This window comes from Abramis brama, assembly GCF_963993115.1.
Source record: "Abramis brama genome assembly, chromosome: 3".
Taxonomy (NCBI): Eukaryota; Metazoa; Chordata; class Actinopteri; order Cypriniformes; family Leuciscidae; genus Abramis; species Abramis brama.
Genome location: NC_139965.1, coordinates 60,374,294 through 60,401,606, shown reverse-complemented (window position 1 = coordinate 60,401,606; position 27,313 = coordinate 60,374,294). Strand labels below are relative to the sequence as shown.

Here is a 27,313-nt window from a genome sequence, read left to right as displayed (position 1 = left end):
TATTAAACTATGTTATTCCCTTATCTAAGATGAGTTGATACATACCTCTCTCATCTCAGTGAGACTTTTTTGATAGCAATTGTTGGCCGATACATCGGCGCATCTTTAGTGCATCCCTAATTTTTAATGGAGAAAAGAGACAGTGGTTTAGTTTGCAGTGGTTGTTTTGGCAATTTATATTTAAAAAAGGTGAAATAATAATAGGAAACCCTTTATTTTAGTGTCCTTGTTACACTTTGCATGTAGTTACTACAGTAATAACTATAAATCATGCATAATTACATGTAACTAAACCCAAACCCTAGAGTAAGTGCATGTAGTTAATCAATATTACTCAGTATTTAAATGTATAATTACACTGAAACAATGACACTTTAAAATAAAGTGTCACTTCATAACAATAAATGTTTAGTCATCTACCAAAATCATTATTTGAGATTAATCACGTTGCTCAGTAAAAACTCTTGGACATTGCACACAAATATAATAATTTATTACATATGGTGCAGAATATCCAGACATCACAAGATGACTTCAGACACACTGCTGGCAATGCTTACCCGGTCTGAGCTGGTCCGGGAAGACGCTCAACTACTGTTTTAAAAACAGATTTCGTGCAATTCTCAAAGGAGGTTTCTACTACTCTTTAAAAGAGTGATTCCTTACTGAGAAGAACAGTCTTGCTCTTAAATGCTTGATTGATGCTTATAAGTTGCCTTTGTTTCTTAATCAAATGTCCTAAAGACATTTAAAATATAATTACAGGCCAAAATGATCAGGTCATCGAAGAACACGTTGCCATTATTGTTCAGTCAGTCAGATCAGGTCTAACTGGAACATCAAGAGCGAGAACCACAGAAACATTTGGGGTTTTTCTTCCCTTAAAGCAGATTTTGACAGATCCTGTGAGATTGTGCTGGCGCTCAGGCTGGGCTCAGGTTGATGTCGTCGTCCTGCGTGTCTTTGCGGGGTCTCTGGGGTCTGCGGGGCTCGTCTTCTCCAGTGTCCTGCTTGTCTCGTTCGGCCTCCACCCAGCTTTGAGGAGCAATCATCTTTTTGGGTCCAAACGGAGAAGGTCCCAGCAAAGCCTCGATGTCTTCATAGTTCACCACTTCCCTCTCAAGCAGGGCATTAGCCAGCTGGAAAACACAATCACAGCAAACAAGAACAATAACTGAAGAAAGACTAAATGTTTAATTTGACTATTTTCTGTAAAAATCAAACTCCAGGACTTTCAAGGACTTTTTAAGCACTATTTTTTATTCCAAGGACTACAATCAAAGATCTCATTTGTCAAACAAAATCTTTCTCTATTATCTTTTAACTTCTACAAGAGGTAAATAGATAAATAAAAATAAACTAATAAATTATTAATTTATTTGTACCAAAATGGTACAAATAAAGTGCAGCAGATGCAATGACTGCGGTAACTTTAACCATTGAAAGGATACAATGACAAAGATATCCTTTTCCTTATTCAAACTGATTTTTTCTCCCATGAATATATGATGAATTGAAGAATAAAAGATGTAAACATTTTTTTAAATAGACTGCAGCAATTACCATCCACAAAATTGATGCAGAATGAAAATACTTCCTTAAAATTTTTCAAGAACTGCACTAACTCTGTCCAAACCACACGAGATGTGACAAGATTCCAGCGACAAGCAATTTGTCTGTCCACACCAGCGGAGTCTCTCTTCAAGCGCACTGCACTCACAACCAAATCAGTCAAACATAACAGCCAATCAGAAGAGTGTGTGGGCGGAGTCTCTCTTCAAGCGCACTGCACTCACAACCAAATCAGTCAAACATAACAGCCAATCAGAAGAGTGTGTGGGCGGAGTCTCTCTTCAAGCGCACTGCACTCACAACCAAATCAGTCAAACATAACAGCCAATCAGAAGAGTGTGTGGGCGGAGTCTCTCTTCAAGCGCACTGCACTCACAACCAAATCAGTCAAACATAACAGCCAATCAGAAGAGTGTGTGGGCGGAGTCTCTCTTCAAGCGCACTGCACTCACAACCAAATCAGTCAAACATAACAGCCAATCAGAAGAGTGTGTGGGCGGAGTCTCTCTTCAAGCGCACTGCACTCACAACCAAATCAGTCAAACATAACAGCCAATCAGAAGAGTGTGTGGGCGGAGTCTCTCTTCAAGCGCACTGCACTCACAACCAAATCAGTCAAACATAACAGCCAATCAGAAGAGTGTGTGGGCGAAGTCTCTCTTCAAGCGCACTGCACTCACAACCAAATCAGTCAAACATAACAGCCAATCAGAAGTGTGTGTGGGCGGAGTCTCTCTTCAAGCGCACTGCACTCACAACCAAATCAATAAAGGTGATTAACCAATAAAGGTAAAAAAAAACTCTGATTAACATGGAAAAGAGGCATTTTATCACGTGTCGTGGCGTTGTGTGGCGTCTGGTTCGAGACACAGTGTTAAAACATTCTTTATTTTTTTTTAGAATTCATCTTAATTTCTTAACTTCTTTTTGGGGAAAAATTATCTTGCTATGCTAACAAGGATGTGAGCATGTCTTACCAAAATAAGTTTGTCTCTGTTGTCCAGAAGCAATTTCTCTGTGCGCCTGTAGGCCTGTGCTATTAGCAGCTTAGCTTCCTGAACATGGGAGAGAAAGGAATAGAAATAAATAACCACACACACATATTCAGGATAAATGATATTTAACATCCACGTAAGCCTCTGTAACATTCAATTCAATTCAATTCACATTTATTTGTATAGCACTTTTCACAACACACATCGTTTCAAAGCAGCTTTACAGAAAATGCATGAGTCCACATTACAATTTACAGTGATCTGTTATCAGAGGAAACTGTCTAAGTTATGCATTTCAGAAATGTACATATACAAAATCACAGTCAGCTAAAAATGTATTCATTTAAATAATGTCATAATTTAAGGCAGAAACAATGAGCTCATTGAAGTAATGAATACTTGTTTGTTAACAAATGATTATGACATTTAGAAAATGTAGCATTGGTGCATGTTGATTCATGGAAGTTGCGATTAATCGTGCAGCCCTACTAAGTAATCGCACTTAAATCTATTTGGCTTATCGTGATTTTGAAATCGCAAAGGCTGTGATTATTTGTTACGTGCAGCTTGTCATAGATGTACGGCTCTGTAAACGCTGTGAGTTTGAGTCACTTATAATGTGCATTTGAAAAAGCAACACGTGTCAAACATCTTTAATGCAAAAAAGTTTGTTTCCAGAAGAAAATAGCGTCACAGTCCAGCTTAAGTAAGTTCATTGAGGTTTCATTTTTGTTTTAAAGGGGTCATATAATGGCATTTTTGTACAAGCTAATATGATTCTTTAGGGTCTAAATTAAAATTTTGTAATATACTTTAATTAAAAATTCTCATTAATATTGAAAGAAAACACTAATTTTACCTGGTCAAAAACAGCTCTGTTTTCAGCACGCCGTTTCAGTGCATGTGTCTTTAAATGATAATGAGCTTTGCTCACCCCGCCCCTCTGTTCTGTGCGTACACCGTTTGTAACACAATAACACAATAACCATAACGCGTTGTTCATTATAAACGTGGGATTATGAATTATATTGAGAACGTCGTACATAGAAAACATGCCGTAATGTCCCCTGAGTGTAAACAGCCGCATTCATCATGAAGCGTGCAGCAAGCGATTTGCAAAGAGTAATATAAAGATTAATATAAAGGTCAATAAAACGTTACACTCACTTCAGTTCTTCTGGAGGTGCAGCACGAACACAAATAGTTGGTACCGATCCTTTTTTCAGGAGCAGCTTCTTAGCAAAACCAGTTTTATACTGATCCTCGTTTGTAAAGCAGTCTGGTGAAATGATTTGCGCAAACATGACAGCATGGACATTGATCGTGGGGAATCCCGAGGGAATCCCCACGTCAATGCTTTGGGAATATTCCATCAAAACATCAAAATGACTGCTGTGTTCCTTATTACACCCAAGAACAGAACGCCACAATCGCTTAGACGACGCCATTCTTCTCCAGCATATCAATGCATTATGATGACAGACAGCTCGCCTCGCTCATGAGCGAGGGCGGGTCTGTGTTGAAACGCTGCTGTCAATCACAATAGTGGGAGGGGCGTCGATTTTGTGACGTCACAAAATCGAACGGCTTGATTTCAGAGAGGGTCAAACATATAAGGAGATTAAAAAAAAACCACTGGATGGATTTTTATCATTTTATGATGGTTGTGTACAGGCACTGCCAACACACATTTCAGTACAATCAACTTGTAAAAGTGCATGTACCATTATATGACCCCTTTAAAGAAGTTATTAATTTAGTTCATATGTTCAAATAAATAAATAAATATATCATAGTCCAGCTCAGTTCAGTTCTTGTATAACAGTGTCAATGCAGGCAGATCAATATTTAAAAAAAAAAAAAAAAATTTTAATCAATTATATTAGATTAAATGTTAAATTTAATGTCCCCAACTAAGCAAGCCAAGCCAATGGCAACAAAGTTGGAAAAAGGCGACAGTGGCAAGGAACCAAAACTCCATCAGTGGCAGAATGGAGAAAAAAAACCTTGGGAGAACCCAGACTCAGTCGCTCAGTTCTCCTCTGGCCAATGAACGAACAGTGTATGATTATGATTCAGGCAGCATTATAGGTCAGAAATCAGATTGGTTTGGAACAATCAGAATATTAACCAACCGCGCATCTCTAGCGTGTGTGTGAGACGCCCTCTGGTGTTCAGATGGAGCATCATTTACTGCTGATCACAGAGCCGTGCTTCACTGACAAGCTGCACATAAAATAATCGCAGCCTTTGCCAAATCGCGTGCATTAATGTTAATGTATGTTCTTGTACTCACATGGTCCATCTGCTGTTGGAGGCCTTGGCTGAATGGTCTCCGTCCAATTCCTCCCTGATCATCTTCAGGGAAGGACATCTGGCCCACGCTGGCAACCATGCCGTACTGCTTCACCATGGAGTAGGCCACCCGCGTCACCTTGCGTAGGTCATCCTGAGCACCTACGAGGAGTTTATACGTTATCTGGCGTCTGGGACTACCTTTACATATCTATGAAGTCAGGTCTGTGTCTGCACACCAACTGACCTTACAACAGTGGTTACTTAACCACGCCTACCGCTAAAACAAAAAGACATACCAAGTGATTTTGGAATAAATATGTCAAATTAGAGCTGCACAATTAATCATTAAACGATTGTGATCTTCATTCAAACACCCACGTGATTTTATTCCTAACTAACAGCGATTCTTCAGACTATTAAACCTTTGACAAGTACAATCATAGCGAACATTCAGATCTGTGTTCTGACCCAGAGAGAGCAGTTGTCATGATATGAAACAACTTCACGAACAGTACTTTCAATAACACAATATCATTATTTCTGTGTTACAATCATTCAGATCATCACAGATGAAAGTTTATAGTTCAGATACAAACACTGATGACTACGGTAGCGATCAAAATAGAGGAAATCACCTTTTTGAAGAAAACTTGACCCTCCAAATAAAGATTGTATAAATTACAGCGTTACACCAGTAGGTGGCGACAAGTAACGTTAAAAAAAAATTATTTGACATTGAATAATTCAAGAGATTCGTTCAAATATGCAGATTAATCCAGAAATGAAACAAGTCAAGACTTTATGAGTGAGTCACTGAATCATTAATTAGCAATTCAATTAGCAATTATTATTGTCATCCTCTTAATTGCATGTTATTTTGTTTAGCTGACTATTCAGAATTGTGGGAGAATCATAATCTCTATTTTTTTTTAAAACTGTGATTGAATTTATCCAGAATTGTGCAGCTCTACTTCAAATGCAGTTTATGATAGTTTGACTTCATGCATAAATCAAGAAAGCACAAGCTTGTGTATCAGGTTGTTATTTGAAACTCTAAATATAAGGGCAGAAGACAAGAAAGTAGTTAAATTACAACGGCAAATCTACCCAAGTGTTAAGAAGTTGTCATAAACACTGACATTAACACGCAGAAATAATGTGTACGGACACTTTGCAGATGCAGACAGGTAAATAATGTGTTTCTTTTGTGTATTTTTTTAAAATAAAGTTTACTGAATGTCACATTATTACTTTCCAGAGCACCATGTGCACCAGATTACAGCAAGTTTGATCCAACGCTTGCATTTACGAAATTACAGACAGACATAATGAACAGAAGCCTTTAACTAGCCACTCTGGATGCCTAGTATCCAAAGGACGTGCCATAGTGCCTTTTAACCATAGACGAAGGAATTTGGCAAAAAGGAGGTTTGTCTGTGTCTGACAGTTCAAATGGCTGAGAGCAACATGGCTTCTTAGTGCAGCGATTTGATTGGCTATTTGGGCTATCAATAATTTTTCTGTCATTCCTAGCAAATAAATTGTTCCTACAAGTCAAACTGTGTCTTTCCTCCAGAGGGCGCCCCTGGGCACCAATCAAATCTGCTAATACGATTTCTTAGGTATGTATTTATAATTCTCGCATTGATGGTGTGTTATGAGATTATATAAGTGTGCAGAATAGATGACATACCTGTGGTGACCTTATTGAAGGTGATGGCCTCAGAGGCTCGTCCACCCAAAGCCATGCACATTCTCTCAAACAGCTGCTCTTTAGTGAACAAATACTGGTCCTTCGGCAGGATCTGAGCGAAGCCCAAAGCGGCGTTCGTCCTGGGAGCGATTGAAACCTGGAGGACAAGGCCACAGATCAAAACACCAGCTCACCACATGCAAATATATAATATAATACACTGCCCGGCCAAAAAAAAAAAAGAAAAAAGAAAAAAGAAAAAAAGAGGTAGTAACTGTTTAAATTTAAATAGGCAAATGCATAAGAGTCTATGATTAGATCATTATCATGTTATATGTTTGGCAGCAGTTCTTGACTGAAAAGATCTTGACCAAAGATTGATGCACCTCTTGATAAATGCTGTGATGTTATTTCCATCAGTTTTTGGTCAAGATGTTGTATTGTCAATGCAAGAGTCCAGCACTCTGTAAAGTCTCCTCCAGAACATCCCAAAGACTCTCAATGAATTTAAGGAGCCGATTCATGTGTGAAAATGACTCTTCATGCTCCTCACAACCATTCTTTCACAGTTTGAGCCTATTGAATCTTGACATTATCATCCTGGAATATGTTCATGATGTTTTTCATACATGGTTGTTTAAGAAATGAAAAGCTACAAGCTCCATCAATCAGGGCTTGAAGAACTGCTACAAACATATAGAAATACAATAATCACGGCAATAATGAACCAATCATAGACTCTTAAAGTCCCCCTGTGGTGAAAATCCAGCTTTTAATGTTGTTTATGTGTCTATGTGGTGTTTTTAATATGCTTTAAGACAAACCATGTGTAAATTCATAAGTCGACTCCATTGCTGAGTATTTTCTCCTTAAAACTGCAGTGAACCAAAGACAGTCTCAAAAACACGCTTTGAAATCGCTGGTGTTTCTTTAAATATGTAATTTTAGTGATCAAAGATAAGTTTTAAGGTATAAAATTATTGACTACAGGGGGACTTAAAGCATTTGCCTTTTTTAATCCAAACTGTGACTTTTTTTGCCCAGGCAGTGTATAATGTATAATATACTTAATAATATAATATAGGCACAAAATAATGTAATATATATTCATGTCTTAATGCCACACTGTCTTTGTCATTCTTAATTCAAAATAAATTGTTAATTTATTACTAAGAATCCTGATATTCCCAGCAGGTTGTTATGGTCACGCAGGTTCGTTTACGCATCAAACTTGTTGTCAAGAGAAATAAAGTGAACCGAACATGTCCCCTCCCGGCCACCATACACACAAGTCTCATGGACCTCGTTTACAGTAGTGTTTGACAGCATTTACCTTCATGACAGCTTCGGTGTGTTCCAGCAGCCATCCGACTAAAGCATGACCAGACTCATGGAAGGCCACCACCCTCTGCTCTTCTTTAGACAAGATTTTACTCTTCTTCACACTCCCTGCACGTCACAAACAACATCAGACAGATGCTGACTGCGCAGAAACCTCTCAGGTAATATCACAGCATAGTGTTTTTACGAGCTGAATACCTGCGATGACTCTTTCCACAGCATATTCAAAGTTAAAGGTGTCGATGGACTTGAAACCCTCTCTGGCAGCGTGAAGAGCGGCTTCATTGCAGATGTTGGCGATATCGGCCCCTGGAAAATGTGTGGCAGATGTGGTGTCAGGTAGTGTTAATTTTGTCAGCTATATTTTTTTATATTTATTTAGTCAGTCTTAGTCCTATGGAAGCTTGTTTCCACAACAGAATAAAACAATTTAAAAGATAATTGTGACTTTATTTCTCAGAATTGGGAGATATAAATTCGCAATTGTGCATTATAAATTCCAATTATAAGGAAAAAAAGACCCTTTTCCTCAGAATTGTGAGTTTATATCTCGCAATTCTGACTTTATAACACGCAATAGCGAGTTTATATCATGCAATTCTGATAGAAAGTCAGAATTGCGAGATGTAAACTCGCAATTGTGAGATAAAAAAAAAAAAAACGCAATTACCTTTTTTCTTTTTTGGCGGAAACAAGCTTCCATATAGTCCTGTCAAATGTACTTTTTAGTTTATCAAATTTAGGTAATGTCATTTTTTTGTTCAGTCAAGTTTTAGTCCACTAAATGTCTGGCCATTTTAATGTAGATTTAGTCAGTGAAAACTTTTTTGTCATGCTGCATGATGTTTAAATTGATAATCATGATTATTTAGCTCAAAATTATAAATCGCAACAATTGTTGTCATTTAAGAAATTTATTTTCACATTTCACCAGTTATTGCACTCTTTTACATAAGCACAAATCACGAGAATGTCAACTTATATGCATGGTTTATTTGATCTCATCTAGTTTCCCGATTTATTACACAGCTCTGTGGAATACTTGATTCTGATTGGTCAATCGCTCCATCCAGCGGTGTATTATTCCCAGATAACAACCTCTGAGAACAGAAACACAGGCTCATCCGGGTTATTAAAGTCAGCAGTGCTATACGCTCGCTAGGAACGGGTTTTTTTTGTGGAAGTTTTGCTTTTGGTGAGCAAATAAAATATTTAAACTCAGTCGAATCAACATTTTGTGTACTGTTATTTAATTATGCCATCCAGTATCATGAACACGCTCTCTTGTTTCATACAAATGCAGATGTGGCCATTTTGTGACTATTGTTTTGTACACATAAGGTACGATATTAAATCTGAATAATAATATGAAATCAATATCTCTTATCCCCATAATTATTTATGTGTTGAAATGCTGTGTAATAAGTGATATGACTGTATACCGTATCTCTTAAATCTCCGTTTAGTTTGAACTCGCCGCTGAAACTGCTCTCCGCGAAGCTTTGCGTTTAAAGACCTGATAAAATATTTAAACTCAGATCAATATTTTTCACTTATGTGTCAAGTAGCCGTGTAATAAGTGGGATAATGTACATCCAGCTGGTTGTTATCTCAGAGTAAACCCCTTCAGGTGTGTGTGTGTGTGATCTCAGAATAAACCCCTTCAGGCTGATGAAGACCTGATCCTGATCACCCTGTCGGGGTTTATTCTGAGATAACAACCGGCTGGATGTACATCATCTCTTACATAATATAGTCACAGTTATCGTTTAATGACATTGGTGTCGTCTCGTCATCGTCTCGTCTTAGTCATGAAAAAAAGGTTGTTGAACATTTTTTCATTAACAAAATGAACATTAACTTAGTGCCAGGAGATTATACAGTCACATGGTCAAAACATCACTGACCACTGAAGCCGGGGGTAAACTCAGCCAGACGCAGCGAGTAGAAGTCCGCCGGCTGCGTCAGCTTCAGGATCTTCAGGTGTTGCTCAAAGATTTCCTTCCTCTCCTAGAACACAATCAGCAAGAGTGCGGATTGAATATTTGATGACGGGTTTTTCAATTATTGAGAATTAACCCACTCCTGAGATGGTAATATGGATAATATGGAAGTGGAGTGGTCATTAATTTTCAATAACTCATCAGACAAATATTCCACGTACCGGTATACTACGATCTCCACCACACATACACTACCATCCAAAAGTTTGGAATAATTACGTTTTTTTTAAGTCTTTTATTCTCACAAAAGCTGCATTTATTTGATCAAAAATACAGTTTGTTTGTTTGTTTTTAACGCTTCTGTGGATATTTCCATGGTGAGAAATTCATGGTAAAACTGTTTCAGGTTTTTACAATTTATTTTTGGTAACTCTAAAACTATATATGGTTTAACTTTGTTTCAATTTTCTTCAAAAGAGTTAACTGAGTAATTTTTTTAAACCAACACAATATAAAAAACATGCTTCAATGATGAAGAGATTTGACAGAAAGAACATGTTAAGTGGATCTTCTATTATTAAAATCTTGTGTGTCATCCTGGAAAAGGGAAAAAACTATCTGGTCCCATCGGTTTGAGGAGTTTGTTCTCTTCTGCTCACCAAGGCTGCATTTATTTGATCAAAAATACAGTAAAAATTGTGAAATATTTTTGCAATTTAAAACACTGTTTTCTATGTGAATATCTAGTAAAGTGTAATTTATTCCTGTGATCAAAGCTGAATTTTCAGCATCATTACTCCAGTCTTCAGTGTCACATGATCCTTCAGAAATCACTCTAATATGATGATTTGATGCTCAAATTTGATCAATTATTATTGGGCAACACTTTACACTAAGGTTTCATTTGTTAACATTAGGTAATGTATGAACTAAAAATGAGCAATACATTTGTTACTGTATTTGTTAATCTTTGTTAATGTTAGTAAAAACAAATTCAGCTGTTCATTTTTGGTTCATGCTAGTGTTGTAACTAATGTTAAAAAATACAACTTTTGATTTTAATAATGTATTAGTAAATGTTGAAATTTACTAAGATTAATAAATGCTGTAGAATTATTGTTCATTATTAGTTCATGTTAATGAATGTAGTTACTAATGTTAACTAATAAAACCTTTATTCAATAATAGGTAACACTTTACAAAAGTTTCTTATTATCAATGTTGAAAACAGTTGTGCTACTTAATATTTTTGTGATGCATTTTCTCAGGATTATTTGAAAAATAGAAAGTGCAGTGTCCAGCATTAACTTAAAATAGAAATCTTTTGTAACAATATAAATGTCTTTACTGTCACTTCTGAACAAATTAATGCATCCTTGCTTAAGTTAAAGTATTTTTTACTTCCCCTAAAATTGTGTACCATGGTTTCCACAAAAATATTAAGAAGCAAAAACTACAATAATCATAAATGTTTCTTGATCATCAAATCATCATATTAGAGTGATTTCTGAAGGATCATGTGACACTGAAGACTGGAGTAATGATGCTGAACATTCAGCTTTGATCACAGGAATAAATTACACTTTACTAGATATTCACATAGAAAACAGCTGATTTAAATTGTAATAATATTTCACAATTTTTACTGTATTTTTGATCAAATAAATGCAGCCTTGGTGAGCAGAAGAGACTTCTTTCAAAAACATTTAAAAATACATTAGTGTACATTAGTTTATCTCAGGACATTTATCAGGAATTGCAGCCCAATTCTCCATTACCAGATTAACAGTCTCCAGAAAGAGCGCAGAGAAGTGATATACAAATGCAATGCAAATCTTCATAGTCAAATCACCAATCAGAATCAAGAGTTCTGAGGCTGCTGCGTAACTTTGACCCTTCGTTACCTGAAGAGTCGGCAGGTCGATAAATATGTGCCGATCGAGCCTGCCTGGTCTCATGAGAGCGTTGTCCAGAACATCTGCCCGATTAGTGGAGGCCAGGACAATCACATGATCTGTGGTTCCCATTCCTAGACAAGACAGATGGAAAATGTGTTGATAATCACAGATTAAAGGTCACGTGTTCACTCGACTCGTTCAAATTCTTACTATGGATGTGCGTCACAAATAATTTAATTAAAACGGAAATTTTGTAACTTATGTAAGAAAGTAACTTAATAGAAAGTTTTAAAGAACAGCATTTATTTGATAATTTTTTTTTTTTTTAAATCAATTTAATGAATCCTTGCTGGATAAAAGTATTTAATTATTTCTTTTTTTAAATACTTACCCCAAACTTTTGATTGGTAGTGTATCATGGTTTCAACAAAAATCTGAAGCATTACAACTGTTTTCAACATTGATAATAATCATGAATGTTTCTTGAGCATCAAATCATCATATTATACTTATTTTTGAAGGATCGTGTGACACTGAAGACTGGAGTAATGAAGCTGAACATTCAGCTTTGATCACAGGAATAAATTACATTTACAATATAATAAAATATAAAACACTTATACTAAATTGCAACAACAATTTTACAACATTAATGTTTTGGCTAGATATTTGATCAAATAAATGCAGTCTTGGTGAGCAGAAGAGACGTCTTTCAAAAACAAATAAATCAAACTTTTAACTCATAGTGTGGGTCATTTACATGCACTGTGCTCGACTTGCACTATGATCATTGTACATTAAGCGTTCACTTGATCAACAGCTCCAAATATGGATACATTTATTAAAATCAACTGAACATAGGCAGTGCAGGACCATTATATACAAACTCAATAACCTATTATAAACACAATTCCTCAAGTAAAAGTTAAGTCTACACATGTGGGAGAAAACGACATGCAAGGTCTGAGGTAAAATTATTATTTTTTTGCTCCAAATGCGTTTCTAAATAATTTATTACTTCTAAAAATGCACAGTAACTGAACAAAGCCTTTGTAAAAAAAAAAAAAAAAAAAAAATGAAGCGAAACAAATAATATAAACAACTAGTATTTTCATTGTCTTACCGTCCATCTCCACAAGCAGCTGATTGAGGGTTTGCTCTTCCTCTGTGTTTGAGAAACCAGACATGTTTGTGGAGCGTTTCTTCCCCACGGCGTCGATCTCATCGATGTAGACGATGCATGGAGCTCGAGCTCGAGCCTCTTTAAACAGACTTCGCACTCTTGCGGCACCAAGGCCTGGGTGGGCAAAGATCGCTCAGATTTAAATATTAATGGCAATGGCATTCGAATAATAATCTCTATTTAGAGCTGGGCGGTATGACCAAAAATCCATCACGGTATTTTTCTAAATTATATCGGTTTCACGGCATGACGGCATTTATTAATTTTTCCTGAATGAATGTCATGGCAACGTACAACACAAAGTACCTCACGCGGGAAACACTTAACATAACGTGTAAATGCACGTAACTAACGAAAATCAAGCAAGCGCTAGTATGCAAAGGCCACGAAGTAACACATTAGTGGACCAGAGGGAATAATATGGAATTCTTTTCCAGAAAACTTCTTGCACAAAATAAATTCAAGCACTTTTTTGATTTTTTTTCCAGATTCACAAGCTTTCAAGGATTTCAAGGACCCGTGGGAAATAAACACGGGTGTCCGGTATGAACCGGTATACCGCCCAGCACTACTCTAGCGGTCTTATTTACCTCCAATCACCTCCACAAACTCTGACCCTGCCATGGCAAGGAAGGGCACCTGTGCTTCTGTTGCCACTGCTTTAGCAAGCAGGGTTTTCCCACAGCCAGGGGGTCCCAGGAGCAGAGAGCCTTTCGGCACCTTGGCCCCAAGCTGAAGGTATCGGTCTGGATTCTTCAAAAGAAAACAATTAGCGTTAGTTTTCTTCATATGTGCGAGTCTATGGCAGCCCATGGAAACGTCTGCGGGAAAGTTATGAAATTTGGCACACAGATAGAGGACAGTCTGAAATGTTACCATAGCAAATTTTGAGTCTCTAACTCAAACCCTCTGGCGCCACCTACTGTCCAATTTGCACTCAAGTTTATGCAAATAACTTTTGAACCGTAAGTGATAGAAACAAAATAATTTTACCTCTGATTCCTTTTTGATTTGATCCGAACAACCTTCTTTCTTTTTTAAACTTCCTAGACCGTTAGATCATCTTCAGACCAAAAGTTATAGAATTCATCAAACTGTGCTTGACAAATGAGCAAAACAAATTTGACCATAAGAACTAGAATTGAACCATAAGGGCTAGAAATATATATTTTTTTTACTTCATTGATTAGATTGCACCATGTGACGTAATTTTCCCGTCATGAAATCTGTCATTTTCTGAAAAACCTTCTTTTTTGCTTCGATTTTCACGAAAATTAGATTACATCATGTTCAGACCATGCAAAGTTACAGAATTCAAGTTGATTCGTCAAACCGTGCTTGAAAAACGAGAGAACGGATTCGACAAAGTGCATGCCAACTTGGACGTCTCTAACTCAAACCATCTAGCGCCACCAACTGTCCAATTTTGCGGTCATGTTAATGCTAATAACTTTTGAACATTAGGTGCTAGAAACAAAATATTTTTTTCCTCTGATTCGATCTGAAAAACCTTTTTTTAAACTCTTCCTAGACCATTGGAGCAATTTGCACAAATTGAATTAGATCATCTTCAGACCATGTCGACAAAGTTATAGAATTCATCCAACAGTACTTGACAAACAAATTATTAGTACTTAATTTCCACAATTATTATGACCAAACTTGGTGTGTGTTATGACAATCATGACCGGAGGGTACCTGAACAGTTTCGGCACAGTGCCACCTAATGGTCAGGAGATATGAAAAAAATGGCTATTTTTGCCTATAACTTCTAAACAGTTTGACTAAAAATTATGAGACCGGTCTCTTTAGATTTGGGGTGGCATGCTGAGTTGAACAATATCTATTTTTTGTCATAAAATATAGAAATGGTTGAAGGCATGATTCAATGACTCACTCGTTAAGGCTTTGACTTACCACCACCTACTGGTGGTTTTAGTTTCATATTTAAGCGATCATTTCTTATTTAAAAAAATAAATAATATTTCAATATTCAAATGTTATTTTTAAAACATTATCTCATAGCATTATGATACTGTTGATACTGATTTCATATGATTGATAAATATACTATAGTGTCTCATTATTTTAACTTAATTTACTGATTAAATATTTTTTTTAAATACATAAAAGATAATGCATACATCTAATAACGTTAGATTTTTCTTCTTCTTATTTGTACCTTATAAAAGGTAAAAATGCCCCTGGAAACCAATTTGATAATCAATTTGTCACCCCTTAATGAAAGTTAATTTCTTTCATTGCTGTGAACGGACCACCGCAAAGAATATGAAGAATATACATATTTTTAGGAGTCAGCTGTTAATATCACACATCCCTAGTTTACACTAATGAGTTTTATAGTGTCCCTATGAACTGATAATGCCACATGCACTCGCATTATGAATTGTGATCTGACACATTTCAGATCGTAGATTCCAGTAAATCTGAGCATGAGTAACGAGAAGATATTTGGAGATAATGTTTTAGGCCAAACTTTCAGATGCCCTTACCTTTAGATAGTCCACAAACTCTTTGACTTCCATCTTGGCCTCATGCATACCCGCAACATCTTTGAAGCTTATCCCTTTCCCAGATTTCCCATCGACAATAGTGAATTTAGCCATTTTCAACTGATTCTGGTGGAACAGACCGAAGATTTGACATCACAGAACATTTCATAGTAGTCTAAAACTAAAACAAATGAAGAAGTTGTGACTTACAAATGCGCTAAAGCCGCCATCTCGCCCACCCATTCCTGCCAGTCGGAAGATGTACCAGAGGATTGCAACCCCAATGGCAGCCATGCCAAGTGCATAAAGGGCACTGTGGAGGACAAGAAACTGATCTAGAGGTATTCTGTCATGATAACAGTCGATTTTAAAGTGCCCCAATTATGCTGCTATTTTGTCTCCTATAATAGATTTACATGCATCTCAGCTCAAAAAACACTTTAATTTTCTCATAATATACATTGCACATCACCTCTTTTCTCATAGTATCTGCCATGATTGGTCAGATGGCTCAGTCTGTTGTGATTGGTCTACTCTGCACTGATTGGTCAGATGGCTCAGTCTGTTGTGATTGGTCTACTCTGCTCTGATTGGTCAGATGGCTCAGTCTGTTGTGATTGGTCCACTCTGCTCTGATTGGTCAGATGGCTCAGTCTGTTGTGATTGGGCTACTCTGCTCTGATTGGTCAGATGGCTCAGTCTGTTGTGATTGGTCTACTCTGCTCTGATTGGTCAGATGGGTCAGTCTGTTGTGATTGATCTACTCTGCTCTGATTGGTCAGATGGCTCAGTCTGTTGTGATTGGTCCACTCTGCATTGGTCAGATGGCTCAGTCTGTTGTGATTGGTCCACTCTGCATTGGTCAGATGGCTCAGTCTGTTGTGATTGGTCTACTCTGCTCTGATTGGTCAGATGGCTCAGTCTGTTGTGATTGGTCTACTCTGCTCTGATTGGTCAGATGGCTCAGTCTGTTTTGATTGGTCTACTCTGCTCTGATTGGTCAGATGGCTCAGTCTGTTGTGATTGGTCTATTCTGCTCTGATTGGTCAGATGGTTCTGATTTGGCAGCAGAAAACAGAGTCTTCTCACCACGTGAACAACACAAACCAAACTCTTCCAGTCTCAGCTACAACTACAGTGTTTAAGGGCGGGGCAAAGTAGACGCTGTTCGCGGACAGCCAATGAAAACCATAGGCTGGCATTATGCAAATGAGTTACAAACCTACATAGGCTTGCACAGGAAGTGACACTAGAATTACTGACGACTCGTTTCTGCAGTTCAGAATCGATTTCTCGTGCATTTTGATCTTTAAAACTTTGCAGACCTTTTACATTCACACACTGCATGCAATGTAATATTTGAAAAAGCATAATGGGGCTTTTTTTTTTTTCCGCTGCCGAGGTTTGCCTGATCGGTGTAAAGTCTAAATTACTCACTTCCCAAAGAAGCCTGTGCGCTTGTAGTTCACCGGAATTCTGTCTTTGGCATCTATACTCAGTTCTTCTTCTGCTGCTCTGAGCTTCTCCTCAAACTTGTCAATATTGGCCACCTGCATTCGGTACATCAGGGCCAGTCTCTACAACAGACAACAGGACAATAATGGATTTGATAGCACCATAATGATAACAATTATTTTAAAATCATTAAATCTGATGTGAAATGACGTACAGGTCTTCCGAAGATGACTGCACCGGGGTGAAGGTAGATCTCGACGATGTCGCTCTCTGGCACCACCTGTACTCTCGACACCTCTCCTTTGGCCAGCATTTCATTTACAAAATCATTCCAGGATATGTTTCCGCCACTGGTATTGATGGAGTTGAGCAAGCTCATGATGACAGCGATAATAAAAAGTGTGCGCAGTCGCTCCCTATACATCTGATCCTCCTGCTCTCGTCTCTTTTTCTCTTCTAGGAAAAAAAAAAAAAAAAGCAAAGTATGCATGACTAATTTGGCATGAAAGTACATCTGGCTGTCTGAAATATTTGAGTTGGTCAACAAATTGCATAATCGACTGCTGTCCCAGTTAACCTGATGTCATATTTCAAAGAAATTGGAACAATAGAACAATAGAAACAAATGAAATAGTGCTTTGAAATAGTGTTTTTCAGGTGCATCTAGCCTAGTATTCAAATAAAATATAGTTTTATTAGGCTGCTGTCACTTTAAGACCTAAAGCACAGATCTAATTTACACACCACTTTTCTTTCCCAACTGTTTACATTTACTTAACCGATTGTTAACATTAATACTCAGCAAGATGGGCATTTTGACACGCAAGAACACGTAAGCATCGAATTCAGTTCTCTTGTGCAGTTTATTGTGCTTTTAATAACTTCAAGCACATTAAGCTTTTTATTTTCACATTAATTTCTTTATAAATCTAACGTGTCAGTAACTTTAAGCAGTCCTGCGCTGCGTGGATACATTTACATCCATCCATTCTGATTGGAATACAGTCAGAAAACATTCACGAAAATAGTTCTAAATGAAGCTGTCATTGAATGAATCGTTTGAGTAAATGATTCAATAACCCATTTATAAAGACAGACATTTGCTTCATTTCACAAACATGTATTCTTTACTTTAATGAGCTCATTGTATCTGCCTTAAATTAACACATTTTTAGCTAACTGTGTAAATTGTATATATTTCTGAAATGCATAACTAAGACAGTCACCTCTGACAACAGATCACTGTAAATTATAATGTAGATTATAATGCATTTTCTGTACAGCTGCTTTGAAATATGTATTGTGTATTTGTATTTGAAATATGTATTGTGAAAAGCGCTATACAAATAAATGTGAATTGAGTTTCTGAATGAATCAGCTGTTTGAAACAAATCATTTGAATGAATGATTCAGAGACTCACTCATGAACACAGGGACTTGCGAATTGCGATAGTCTTTTCTTCACTATTGTGATGCATAACGGCTTCTCGAACAAGAACAAATGTAGGACGGGACTTAATTTCGTCATTGGGAATTGATTGTCATTTGCTATTGCTGGATCTTATGCGAGTGACAGGTTGCCCCGCCCTCGCACCAGTAAACACGTCATTATACCCTTCAGGGTGATAAAACACTTTGCTTTGGGATCCTGATTACTTCTACAAGGTATATTTTGTGATGTAAACCATTGATTCAAAAATTAACAAAATACCTTCATCCTCCTCTGGAGTCTTCCCTTTACCACCCTCTTTCTTTTCATGTCTTCTGTTGGATGTGCTGAAATAATGAGTAGCTCCTGAAAGATGTGAAACACATTCCCATTATGCAAAGCACCAAGAAGACTGAATCAGAACAAGCTTTAAGATTCATAAGACGTCAAGAGCTCTGCATCACTACTCTGGTGAAAACATTCAAATAAACCAACTACTTACCTAAAAGTTTCCACAGTTTCATAGGATTTGTGACCAATTTGTGGCAACTATGGAATTCAAGTCCAATAAGCCTTGGGATTAAAGGCTTTGCCAAAATGTTCTGTTGAAATGATGGAAACTTGGTTAATCATCCAAGTAACGTCAAGGGCATGCATAATCATGGACAAATAAACTGGCCAATATATACAGGCCTTTTGATATTGCCTGGTATTATTATAATCAACCTGCAAGTTCCCTTATGGCCAAAATCTAACAGACTAGACTCAAATTGACTTAAAGGGATAGATGCTATGAAGTTCAGTAATGTTAAAGGGATAGTTCGCCCAAAAATGAAAATTCAGTTATTAATTACTCACCCTCGTGTCGTTCCAAACACGCAAGACATTCATCTTCGGAACACAAATGAAGATATTTTTGATGAAATCTGAGAGATTTCTGTCCCCCGATTGACAGCTATGCAACTACCACTTTCCACATATAAACATTCATCAACTCACACATTAGTTGTGGTAAACAGAAGCATGTTCACTTGAAGTACGAGAACCAATGAGGTTTATTCTCCTGTTAGCATGTTTTAACCTTCCACAAGATGTTTGTTCTCGCGTGTCAAGCAGGCTCAGTTGTGTTTCTGTTCGCTGATCAATGTTTAAATCTGAATAAAAGCCATTAAATCTGTTCATCATATAAAGCAATCGAGTCTCTTCAGAAAAATTTGGACTGAACCGCTCAATTCACATGGATTAGTTTTACTAGTAACTTTTAAAACCGTCAAAGTGGTAGTTGCGTAGACTGTCAATGGAGGGACAGAAAGCACTCAGATTTCATCAAAAATATATTAATTTTGTGTTCTGAAGATGAACGAAAGTCTTACGGGTAAGGAACGACATCATGACATCATTTTAATTTTTGGGTGAACTATCCCTTTAACGTCACTGAACTTCATATTAACATAAATAGTTTACATAATGCTTGGTCGACGTTCAAAAAAACCCACCTGAATGCGTCCTGATTTTAGACCTCTTGTGTTTGCAGTCACTAAAGACGAGTGTGAAGTCACATTGCTCTCCAGGAGTTTTCTGCTGGTTTGAAAACAACTGAAACGATTCAACGACCAAATTCGTTTGTCGTAACATCTGCTTCCACGCAGCAAAAGTAGCGCTGCCATAGTCAAATCTGGTTTATCGCGTCGCTTGGATCAAAGACATACTATAATGTGACCTCTTAAAGAGCTGAATTATCACACAACTGCCATGATTCTGCTGGGCTTATCCAACACAGCCAAATATAGCTGCTGTTAAATAACAACCGCGTCTTCTACACGGATATTTCGGAAATATACAGAGCAAATAAAACGTTTAAGTAAAATAAAAAAGCTGTCTTAAATGATACAATCACAAGGACATTATAAAGCCGTGAACTCTATTGGTGTTTACCGCACAGGCTCGGGAAACATGTCTGTTGAACTTTCACCTTCGGAGTCAGCCAATCAGGAAAGGAAACCGCTCGAGAACGGGCTGACGGGAAATGTCGTTCTACTCGCAGTTGAATAACCAGTAAAACTACAAACGGTCGTAGATGGGGCAAAACAAAAAAGAAACACACACACTGTAATCTGAGGTTTAAAATTAAGTTAAAATGTAGTTCCTGTGCGAATAAAAATAAATAAATGATTTTTAAATATATATAGGCCTTTTTTTTACTGGTTGGTCGTCATGTCCCTTTTGTTGTTGTGGTAAGATTTCACATCTGATTTGGGCCTGTGTGATTTCATATGTCTTAGTGTTGGGATATGAAGTGGGGGTGCAGAAAATTTGAGTATAATTATGACAAGATCTATCTCAGAAAATGAATTCTATGTTCTTTACAGCAGAGGGAGCCATTGCGTTATTCTGCTCTGCAAGAAATCGGTGTCACACGCTTGTGACGTCAAAGCGAAATTAAAACAAAAACACATTTACCCTACAGTCAATGAAAACAACACGTGCTGTAGCTGATGTGCTCGCAATCCGTCATCGGCAAGCAGTTTATAATACTACAAAAAGTACGATTTAGATTGCGGTAAACAGTTGTTTCAGATTCTAAACTAAGACTGGATAAAGAAGAATAATTAGCTCTGTTCACTCGTATCTTAAAAACCTAACTCAGTCAACTTTACAACATATTCCCACACAGGTTCTCCATTTTCCTCTCACCCAAATGGAGCTCGCAAAAACATGCCACTGTCTACGCCATTATGGCTCGAGATCGCCAAAGAAAACAACGTTGAGGCTTCCCTCGGAAGAGCCACAATGGCGCCAGTTTCGCCGTTGCAGCGGGGACCAAACAGTGACCGCCCATACGCGTCAACCAATCACAGCTCGCGTCTCCGAAGCTCGCGTTCGCTCTTCGTCAGCGCGAGTCGAAACGGTTCGGAAGGAGTCGGACGTTGAGGATTAACTTGAAGCGGAATTTTATTTTTACACCTCAAAATCAAGCCAAATCAGCAAACTTACCGTTACTGAGACTTTTTTTTCAAAGGAACGGATGGAGAGTTTATAACCATTTCTCTGACCATTTCATCGGAGCCCTGAGAGGTTTTAATCATCGCATTTTTGAGGAGGTAATCAGTGATTAGCTTTAGCACGCTGGCGCGAGCGCGGACTGAGATGAGCGTCGCGCGCCTCGGATGTTCCCGCATCGGAGATTGCTGAAGTGGAAGGCCTCAAATGGGAAAAACAAGCATCGGGAAGGAATACCAAGTATAATTTTGTAGATGTAGCTCACGTTTTAAAGAAGGTAAGCATTTTTAAATAGCTATGTTTTCGGCTAAAAGCCATTTTCGTGTCGGAAAAACGTTTGTACGTCCTCTCAGGCGTCGACTTTCACGGTTAGCCCGCTAACGGATTTAGCCCCGTTGCTAACGGGAGTTTGTTTCCCTCCCCCACCCTGAAGTCGAGGAAATGTTTGCGTATTGCTGAAAATCTATATCTATTTTGTCAGACTGTGCAAATGTATTCGTTCCTGCGCCTTGTGTAGGTCTAAAATGATGAAGGTTTGTAGTAACTGAAGGCGAGCGTGTGAAGCTGGAGAAATGAAAATAATCCTCGTCATGTTGTCGTTTTCTCTCTGGGAATCGGATACGGTCAGACAGGCTCTGCAGAAATCAGCCACTGGGATGGGCAGCTTAATATATGTATGTTTCAAGGGCACATGTACGAGGAAATATTGTTGCCTATGTGCTGATATGGTTGCAGGGATTATGGAGATATGGTCTGTAATAATAATTTGCTTTGGGTTACCAGTGCACCATTCTGAGTACAAATATTAGATCACTGCAACACTCAGTTGTGATGATTAGATGTGTTTTTTATGGCATTGACCATATATTGTTGGTGATATGTATTCAGTTTTGGTTTGGTTTTCAATTCCCTTATGTTTAAGGGGGGAATTTGACTCTGTCAAGTAAAAAAAACACCTACTTTTGTAGAATAATAATAGCATTCACACAAGATCAGTGAAGGCAGATGCAGTGCAACAATCATACTATTTTACTAGGGATGCACGATATATCGGCCAACATATCAGTATATGTAAATTTTTTAATGTTATTGTCATCGGCTCAACAAAAAAATGTGGCCGATATATTAAAGTTGATAAATAATGGATTATTTCCTTCAGCTGAGACACTTCACTTCAATATTCACCATGAATTGCTTGAAATAGGATTGGAATCACTTTGAAAAGGAAAATACAGTAAAGTGCAACATGTGCAGCGCAAGTCTGTCATATAGGCTACGTAAAACTATAATGAGAACATCCTTATAATTGTGTGCTTGGGACATGGATTTTAATTATGAGGCTTTTGTTTTAGTAATCAGGCTCTCAAAAATTATATAAACATTCGGATTTAGATTTATCGGCAAATATATCGGTTATATCGGCTTTCAAATATAAAGAATTATCGGTATTGGCTACAATTTTCACATCAATGCATCCCAATATTTTACCACAGAAAATGCTTTTTCATTGCAAACTTGTTTTATATAGCTGATCCTATTAAATGTTTCTTGCTTTTGCTTCAGGACATTAGTAAGAGCCGAACTTCACTATCTCTTCTATGTGATGTGAGGAAGCCAAGGCTCTGAAACCACGTTTCGGGAAAACTGCATGTGGATGTGACTCGTGGACGTGCTTGTTTAGACATTATGTGGTGTGATTGTTTACTTCAGCGAGGAGTTGCACCGAAGCAGAGCCTTGCAATACTTCTTTAAAGGCTGATCTGAAGGATAGAGAGAGAATCTGTGTAAGTTTGTGATGAAGTAAACAGAGCTGGTGTTGGTGCAGTGGAAGAACACTGCGGCGTTGGGGCGTTAGCACACACTCTCTCTCTCTCTCTCTCTCTTCACATACTCTGCTGCCACTTTACATCCCTCCCTTCCTCACGTTTGTTTAATTCTTCTGAGCTCAACTTTTATGCAGAGTCGTCTTACGCAACCGTGAAACTCTGTTGACTTATGGCACTTGTAGACTGTTTACCAGAAGGCGGTTTAAAAGCACTAATCGGGATTTAGCTGAGGATCCGTGGGTGTTTGTCTGAGGTTGTCGGGCCTGTTTGTCTACCCTTGTGTTGTGAGAGTCCTGCTCATTGTTTGGCAGAGAGGGGAAATTGACTTTTGTCTGGGGTGTGGGGTCAGGAATGCTGTTTCAGAGAGCTTTTTCTTTGCATTTATGATGGCAGTCTTACTCAACCGTAATTATTTGCTCTGTCTTTCTCAATGCAGCGAATTCTGTGCCGTTGACTCATGGAACATGGTCATTTCCGATAGTTGCAGATTAAATGTTTTTTAATGTATGATGGTGGTGTTATAAAGGTCAGCATATATGGTGTCAAAACATTTTTCTGGGTTTGAAACAAATCCATGCTCCGTCACCATGAGAATTGACATAATTAGGTCTGCAGAGACATGCATTTTTTGGCTTAGCGTTCCTCATTGGCGGGCTTTTTTCAGCTTTACTGTTTGCAAACATGAACAGCTCTTTGAAGGTAGGGTAGGCAATTTCTGAGAGGCTAGCGATAGCAACTTTGAAAGCATGCGATTCCACTCTGCCTTCATACAAAGCCACGCCGCCTCAAAAACACATCAACGCACACAGAAGAGTCTGCAAAGTGTCTAGAGAGACCAGAGATGTCTCAAACCACATAACATTACAATAATAATGATCATAAACAGTTTAAACATCTGTAATTTGTACCACCTGACTGCTGCAGATTCATTTCGCCGTTGATTGGATTTTTGTAGGGCTGGGTGATTATAATCATTTCTCATTTTTACGAACCGATATCGATTCAGTTAGCAGGTCTCCAGACTGCGACTAAATATTAATTTGCGAGTGATATTTTTGCTGAGATTGCCATTGTCGTTAATATAAATTTACATGTTATGGTTAAAAATTGCATGCCTTTTTTACCTGCACGTTCTGTGATGAGTAGCCCTTCACATCTTTTATGTTGACGTAATAAAATGAGACGACGCGCTGCAAACTTGCATTGGAAAAAAACCTCACTGAGTTTGAGCGAGCGACAAAATACGCACAGGGACTAGAGTGCGGATCGGGCCGAATTTTTTTTGTCCGAGCCCGGCCCGCGTCCGACATAGCAGTAACCGAACCCGACCCGAGCCCGACAGGCATAAAGATATTTACATAAATCATGCATATGACTATTGTGATCTGTTTCAAGACAGAAATGATTTTGGCCAAAAACGTAGGCTACATGATTGCTAGTGACTCACATCTACGGACAATAATGTCCATCGGTTCACCTGACTGTGGAGGAAACCTGTGATTTGAACTCCTATATGACAAACATTAATTGTTAATGTATTTTAATCTTGACTGTCTTCCGTAATAGTCTCTGCTTTAATGTTCTGGCTGTGTGTAGCCTATTCACGTCCTAGTCGAGAGGCGTCCTGCAATTGCGCGAGGAACCTGATTGGTTTAGGCGCGAAACAGGCGCCCTCTAATTCGCTCGCGCTTCCTGTCATTCAAGCTCAGGTTTTGACAGCTCGAAGATAGCGTTATCTTAAAGCTAAACGCCTACCACAACGACAGATGGATAGGGCTGTGACGGTGGCAGTTTTTTACCACCGCGGTGGTAATGGACCCAAATACCGGCGGTGTTGCGGTGTTTGGGGGGTTGTTTTGAAATAAATAAATAAAAACAAAGAAACAACACAATAAAGCCTCTAAAGCATTGCAATAAATATCAGTAAATACTGGTAACTTACATAATATAATAAATCTATTCTATTTAAGAAAAATCTTAATCTATTTAAGAAAAAATAAACTTTTGTTTAATATTTCCACACAAAGACGCGTGATACAGCCTACCGCTCTGCGCTTTGAGAGGGATGTGGGACACGAGCAGGAAAGAGACCATCAATCTCTTTTCTGATATCTTCATGTTTTCTACTTGTAAAAGGTATGAAGAGCGAATTTTATCTTCCACATGGGCAAGACATTTAAGCTATGTTTGCGCGCTGCCAGAGAAAGCCAAACTAAAATCACCCGCGCGTGTGAAACGCGCTTTACAAATGAACTTGACGCGCCTATACCAATATGTCTAATAACAAGCACAAACTGTGTTAAAAAGAATTTGACGTACATGTAAAAAATGTAGGCTATATCTGTCCTACAGCGTTTTTTCTACTTTACCACAGTAAAGAATACGAAAATAATCGACCTAAAAGCGAACAAAGGAAGAAATGTTTATAATCCCCTTTGGAAATGGGTGAGACGCGAGTGAAGGTATGGGAAAAGAAAAAAGAGATTCCATGCAGGGATGAGTCACGATTTTTGAATATTCGATTATGTTCTAATGTCTGTTGTGCGATCATTCTCTAAAATAAAAGCTCCATGTTCTGGTGCTGATGCGGTTGACGCGTTCATGTGGGTGACGCTGCCAATAACGCACACAACAGCTGTCACAAACCGGCAAAAGTAATGATTATGAACGTGTCAAATTATAGCAAGGAGACATTTGAATTGTTTATTAATAAAGTGGGTTTTTTTTGTGTCAGTGTTGGGCTGCAAAGATGAAGTTGACGATGCTCACTCGTCATCTTCGCAGTGAACGCGCCTAGAGAGAATTGCACACTATACGGAATACATAAACATATGCTAGTCGGTTTATTTTCGTTTTTAATTGTTTTGTTTAAAAGTAGACAATTCAACTTCAGTGTTTCCCCTACCATTATATAAGGGGGGCGCCCCGCCCTCCTAACGGCTCCCCCCGCCCCCCTTGAAGGTCAAGTAAATTTGATTTGATTTTCTTTATAGCGCCAGATTAATTTTTTTTATTTTATTACAAAAACTAAATAGCCCTTAAGTAATATGTTATTTATCTTATTTCCACGATGGCATGTCTTTTCTGTCTGTGTTTGCGCGTTTACGATTATCCAAATGAGTGCGCAAGCGCGCACACTCACACACAAACAAACACTTGCGTCAAATACAGAGCACTAGCGGACAGAGAGCGCGCGGCGGGAAATATGTCGCTGAACTGAAGATGGCAACACTCGCTCTACTGCGAGTAGCAGCCGGAGTAGCTCTCCTAACGCCCGTTTCACAAATATTTCGTTTGCAGTGTGTATGCGGTGAGTATTGTTTTCCGTACCCATGTTTACAGAGCTTTCACACTGCACGTGGATGCAGTCCGTGTCGATGATCGATCCGTTCCAGTTGCGGTGCGTATACAGCAGTGCAGCGATCATTTCCGCACCGAGTCTATTTTTGCCGTTTATATACTGTCTATGATTTTTGCTGTTCTGCAAACGCTGAATTAAAGTGACAGCGCATGTTTCGTGGTCAAAATGAACACAGATTGACCTGAAAATGTAGTCATTTCACCATAAGTGCGATTAATTAAATAAAATGTATGTATTTATACCATAAATGTATTTAATTAAATGCTACTTTTTTCATTTTAAGACCGGGGTAAAGCAAGGAAAACTACAATTTACCTCAACAAGGCGACATAATGACATTCGTGGAGGTGGAAAAACAAGTTCTTTGTGACATGCAAGATTTATTGTATTAAAATTGAAATGCAAAAGATTTTAATATAAATACATGGTTAAATATTTTACCACTTGCTTGAGCAACTTAATATATAATTATATAGAAGTAATGCATTGAATAATACATTGTTTAAAGTGTGTTAAAACGTGAACGCGCGTTCACAGCAGTGCTGCGCCTGACAGGATTATTCTCTCCAATGCATCATAGAAATAAAAACTTCTCCCATTTAAAATTTGTTTGTCATATAAATGTATTAACTAACATTAACGAACAATGAATGAGCAATATATTTGTTAGTATTTATAAATCTTTTTTTAGTTGTTAGTTAAAAAATAAAACTATTTAAGCTCTGGTCCATTAATATTAACAAATACTTCTATAAATTTAACAAACGTTATTTGCAAAAGTCAATTTTAAAAAGATTTAAATATGT

General features: G+C 37.9%; 2 protein-coding genes across 3 annotated transcripts in view; one reads left to right on the top strand and one right to left on the bottom strand.

Annotated features, from left to right (window-relative positions):
• Window positions 1-476: 476 nt before the first annotated feature.
• Window positions 477-20,885, bottom strand: spg7 (SPG7 matrix AAA peptidase subunit, paraplegin). The gene is made up of 17 exons (XM_084107545.1): window positions 19,817-20,885; window positions 18,823-18,922; window positions 18,603-18,686; window positions 17,106-17,347; window positions 16,874-17,013; window positions 15,647-15,749; window positions 15,437-15,562; window positions 13,514-13,676; window positions 12,864-13,037; window positions 11,747-11,871; window positions 9,807-9,909; window positions 8,098-8,208; window positions 7,892-8,007; window positions 6,559-6,715; window positions 4,864-5,024; window positions 2,550-2,627; window positions 477-1,139 (listed from the first exon to the last, which is right to left on the bottom strand). Exons 1-17 carry the CDS (start codon window positions 19,985-19,987, stop codon window positions 924-926), a joined length of 2,370 nt encoding a protein of 789 aa, XP_083963671.1. The 5' UTR covers window positions 19,988-20,885; the 3' UTR covers window positions 477-923.
• Window positions 20,886-21,456: 571 nt separating this feature from the next.
• ankrd11 (ankyrin repeat domain 11) overlaps window positions 21,457-27,313 on the top strand; it is a 145,426-nt gene continuing 139,569 nt past the window's right edge. For both annotated transcript variants that reach the window (XM_084107543.1, XM_084107542.1), the window contains exon 1: window positions 21,457-21,597. The gene's annotated coding sequence lies outside the window, so the exon portion shown is untranslated. The remainder of the gene's footprint in view (window positions 21,598-27,313) is intronic.

What these genes read in the sequence shown, in the direction of transcription:
- spg7 (XM_084107545.1), bottom strand. Translation starts at nt 19,987, where the DNA reads ATGGCAGCGCTACTTTTGCTGCGTGGAAGCAGATGTTACGACAAACGA. An exon ending in CAGTCATCTTCGGAAGACCT is followed by an intron (nt 17,014 to 17,105) that starts GTACGTCATTTC and finishes TGTCTGTTGTAG; the next exon opens with AGACTGGCCCTGATGTACCG. An exon ending in CTTCAATAAGGTCACCACAG is followed by an intron (nt 5,025 to 6,558) that starts GTATGTCATCTA and finishes AACTCCTCGTAG; the next exon opens with GTGCTCAGGATGACCTACGC.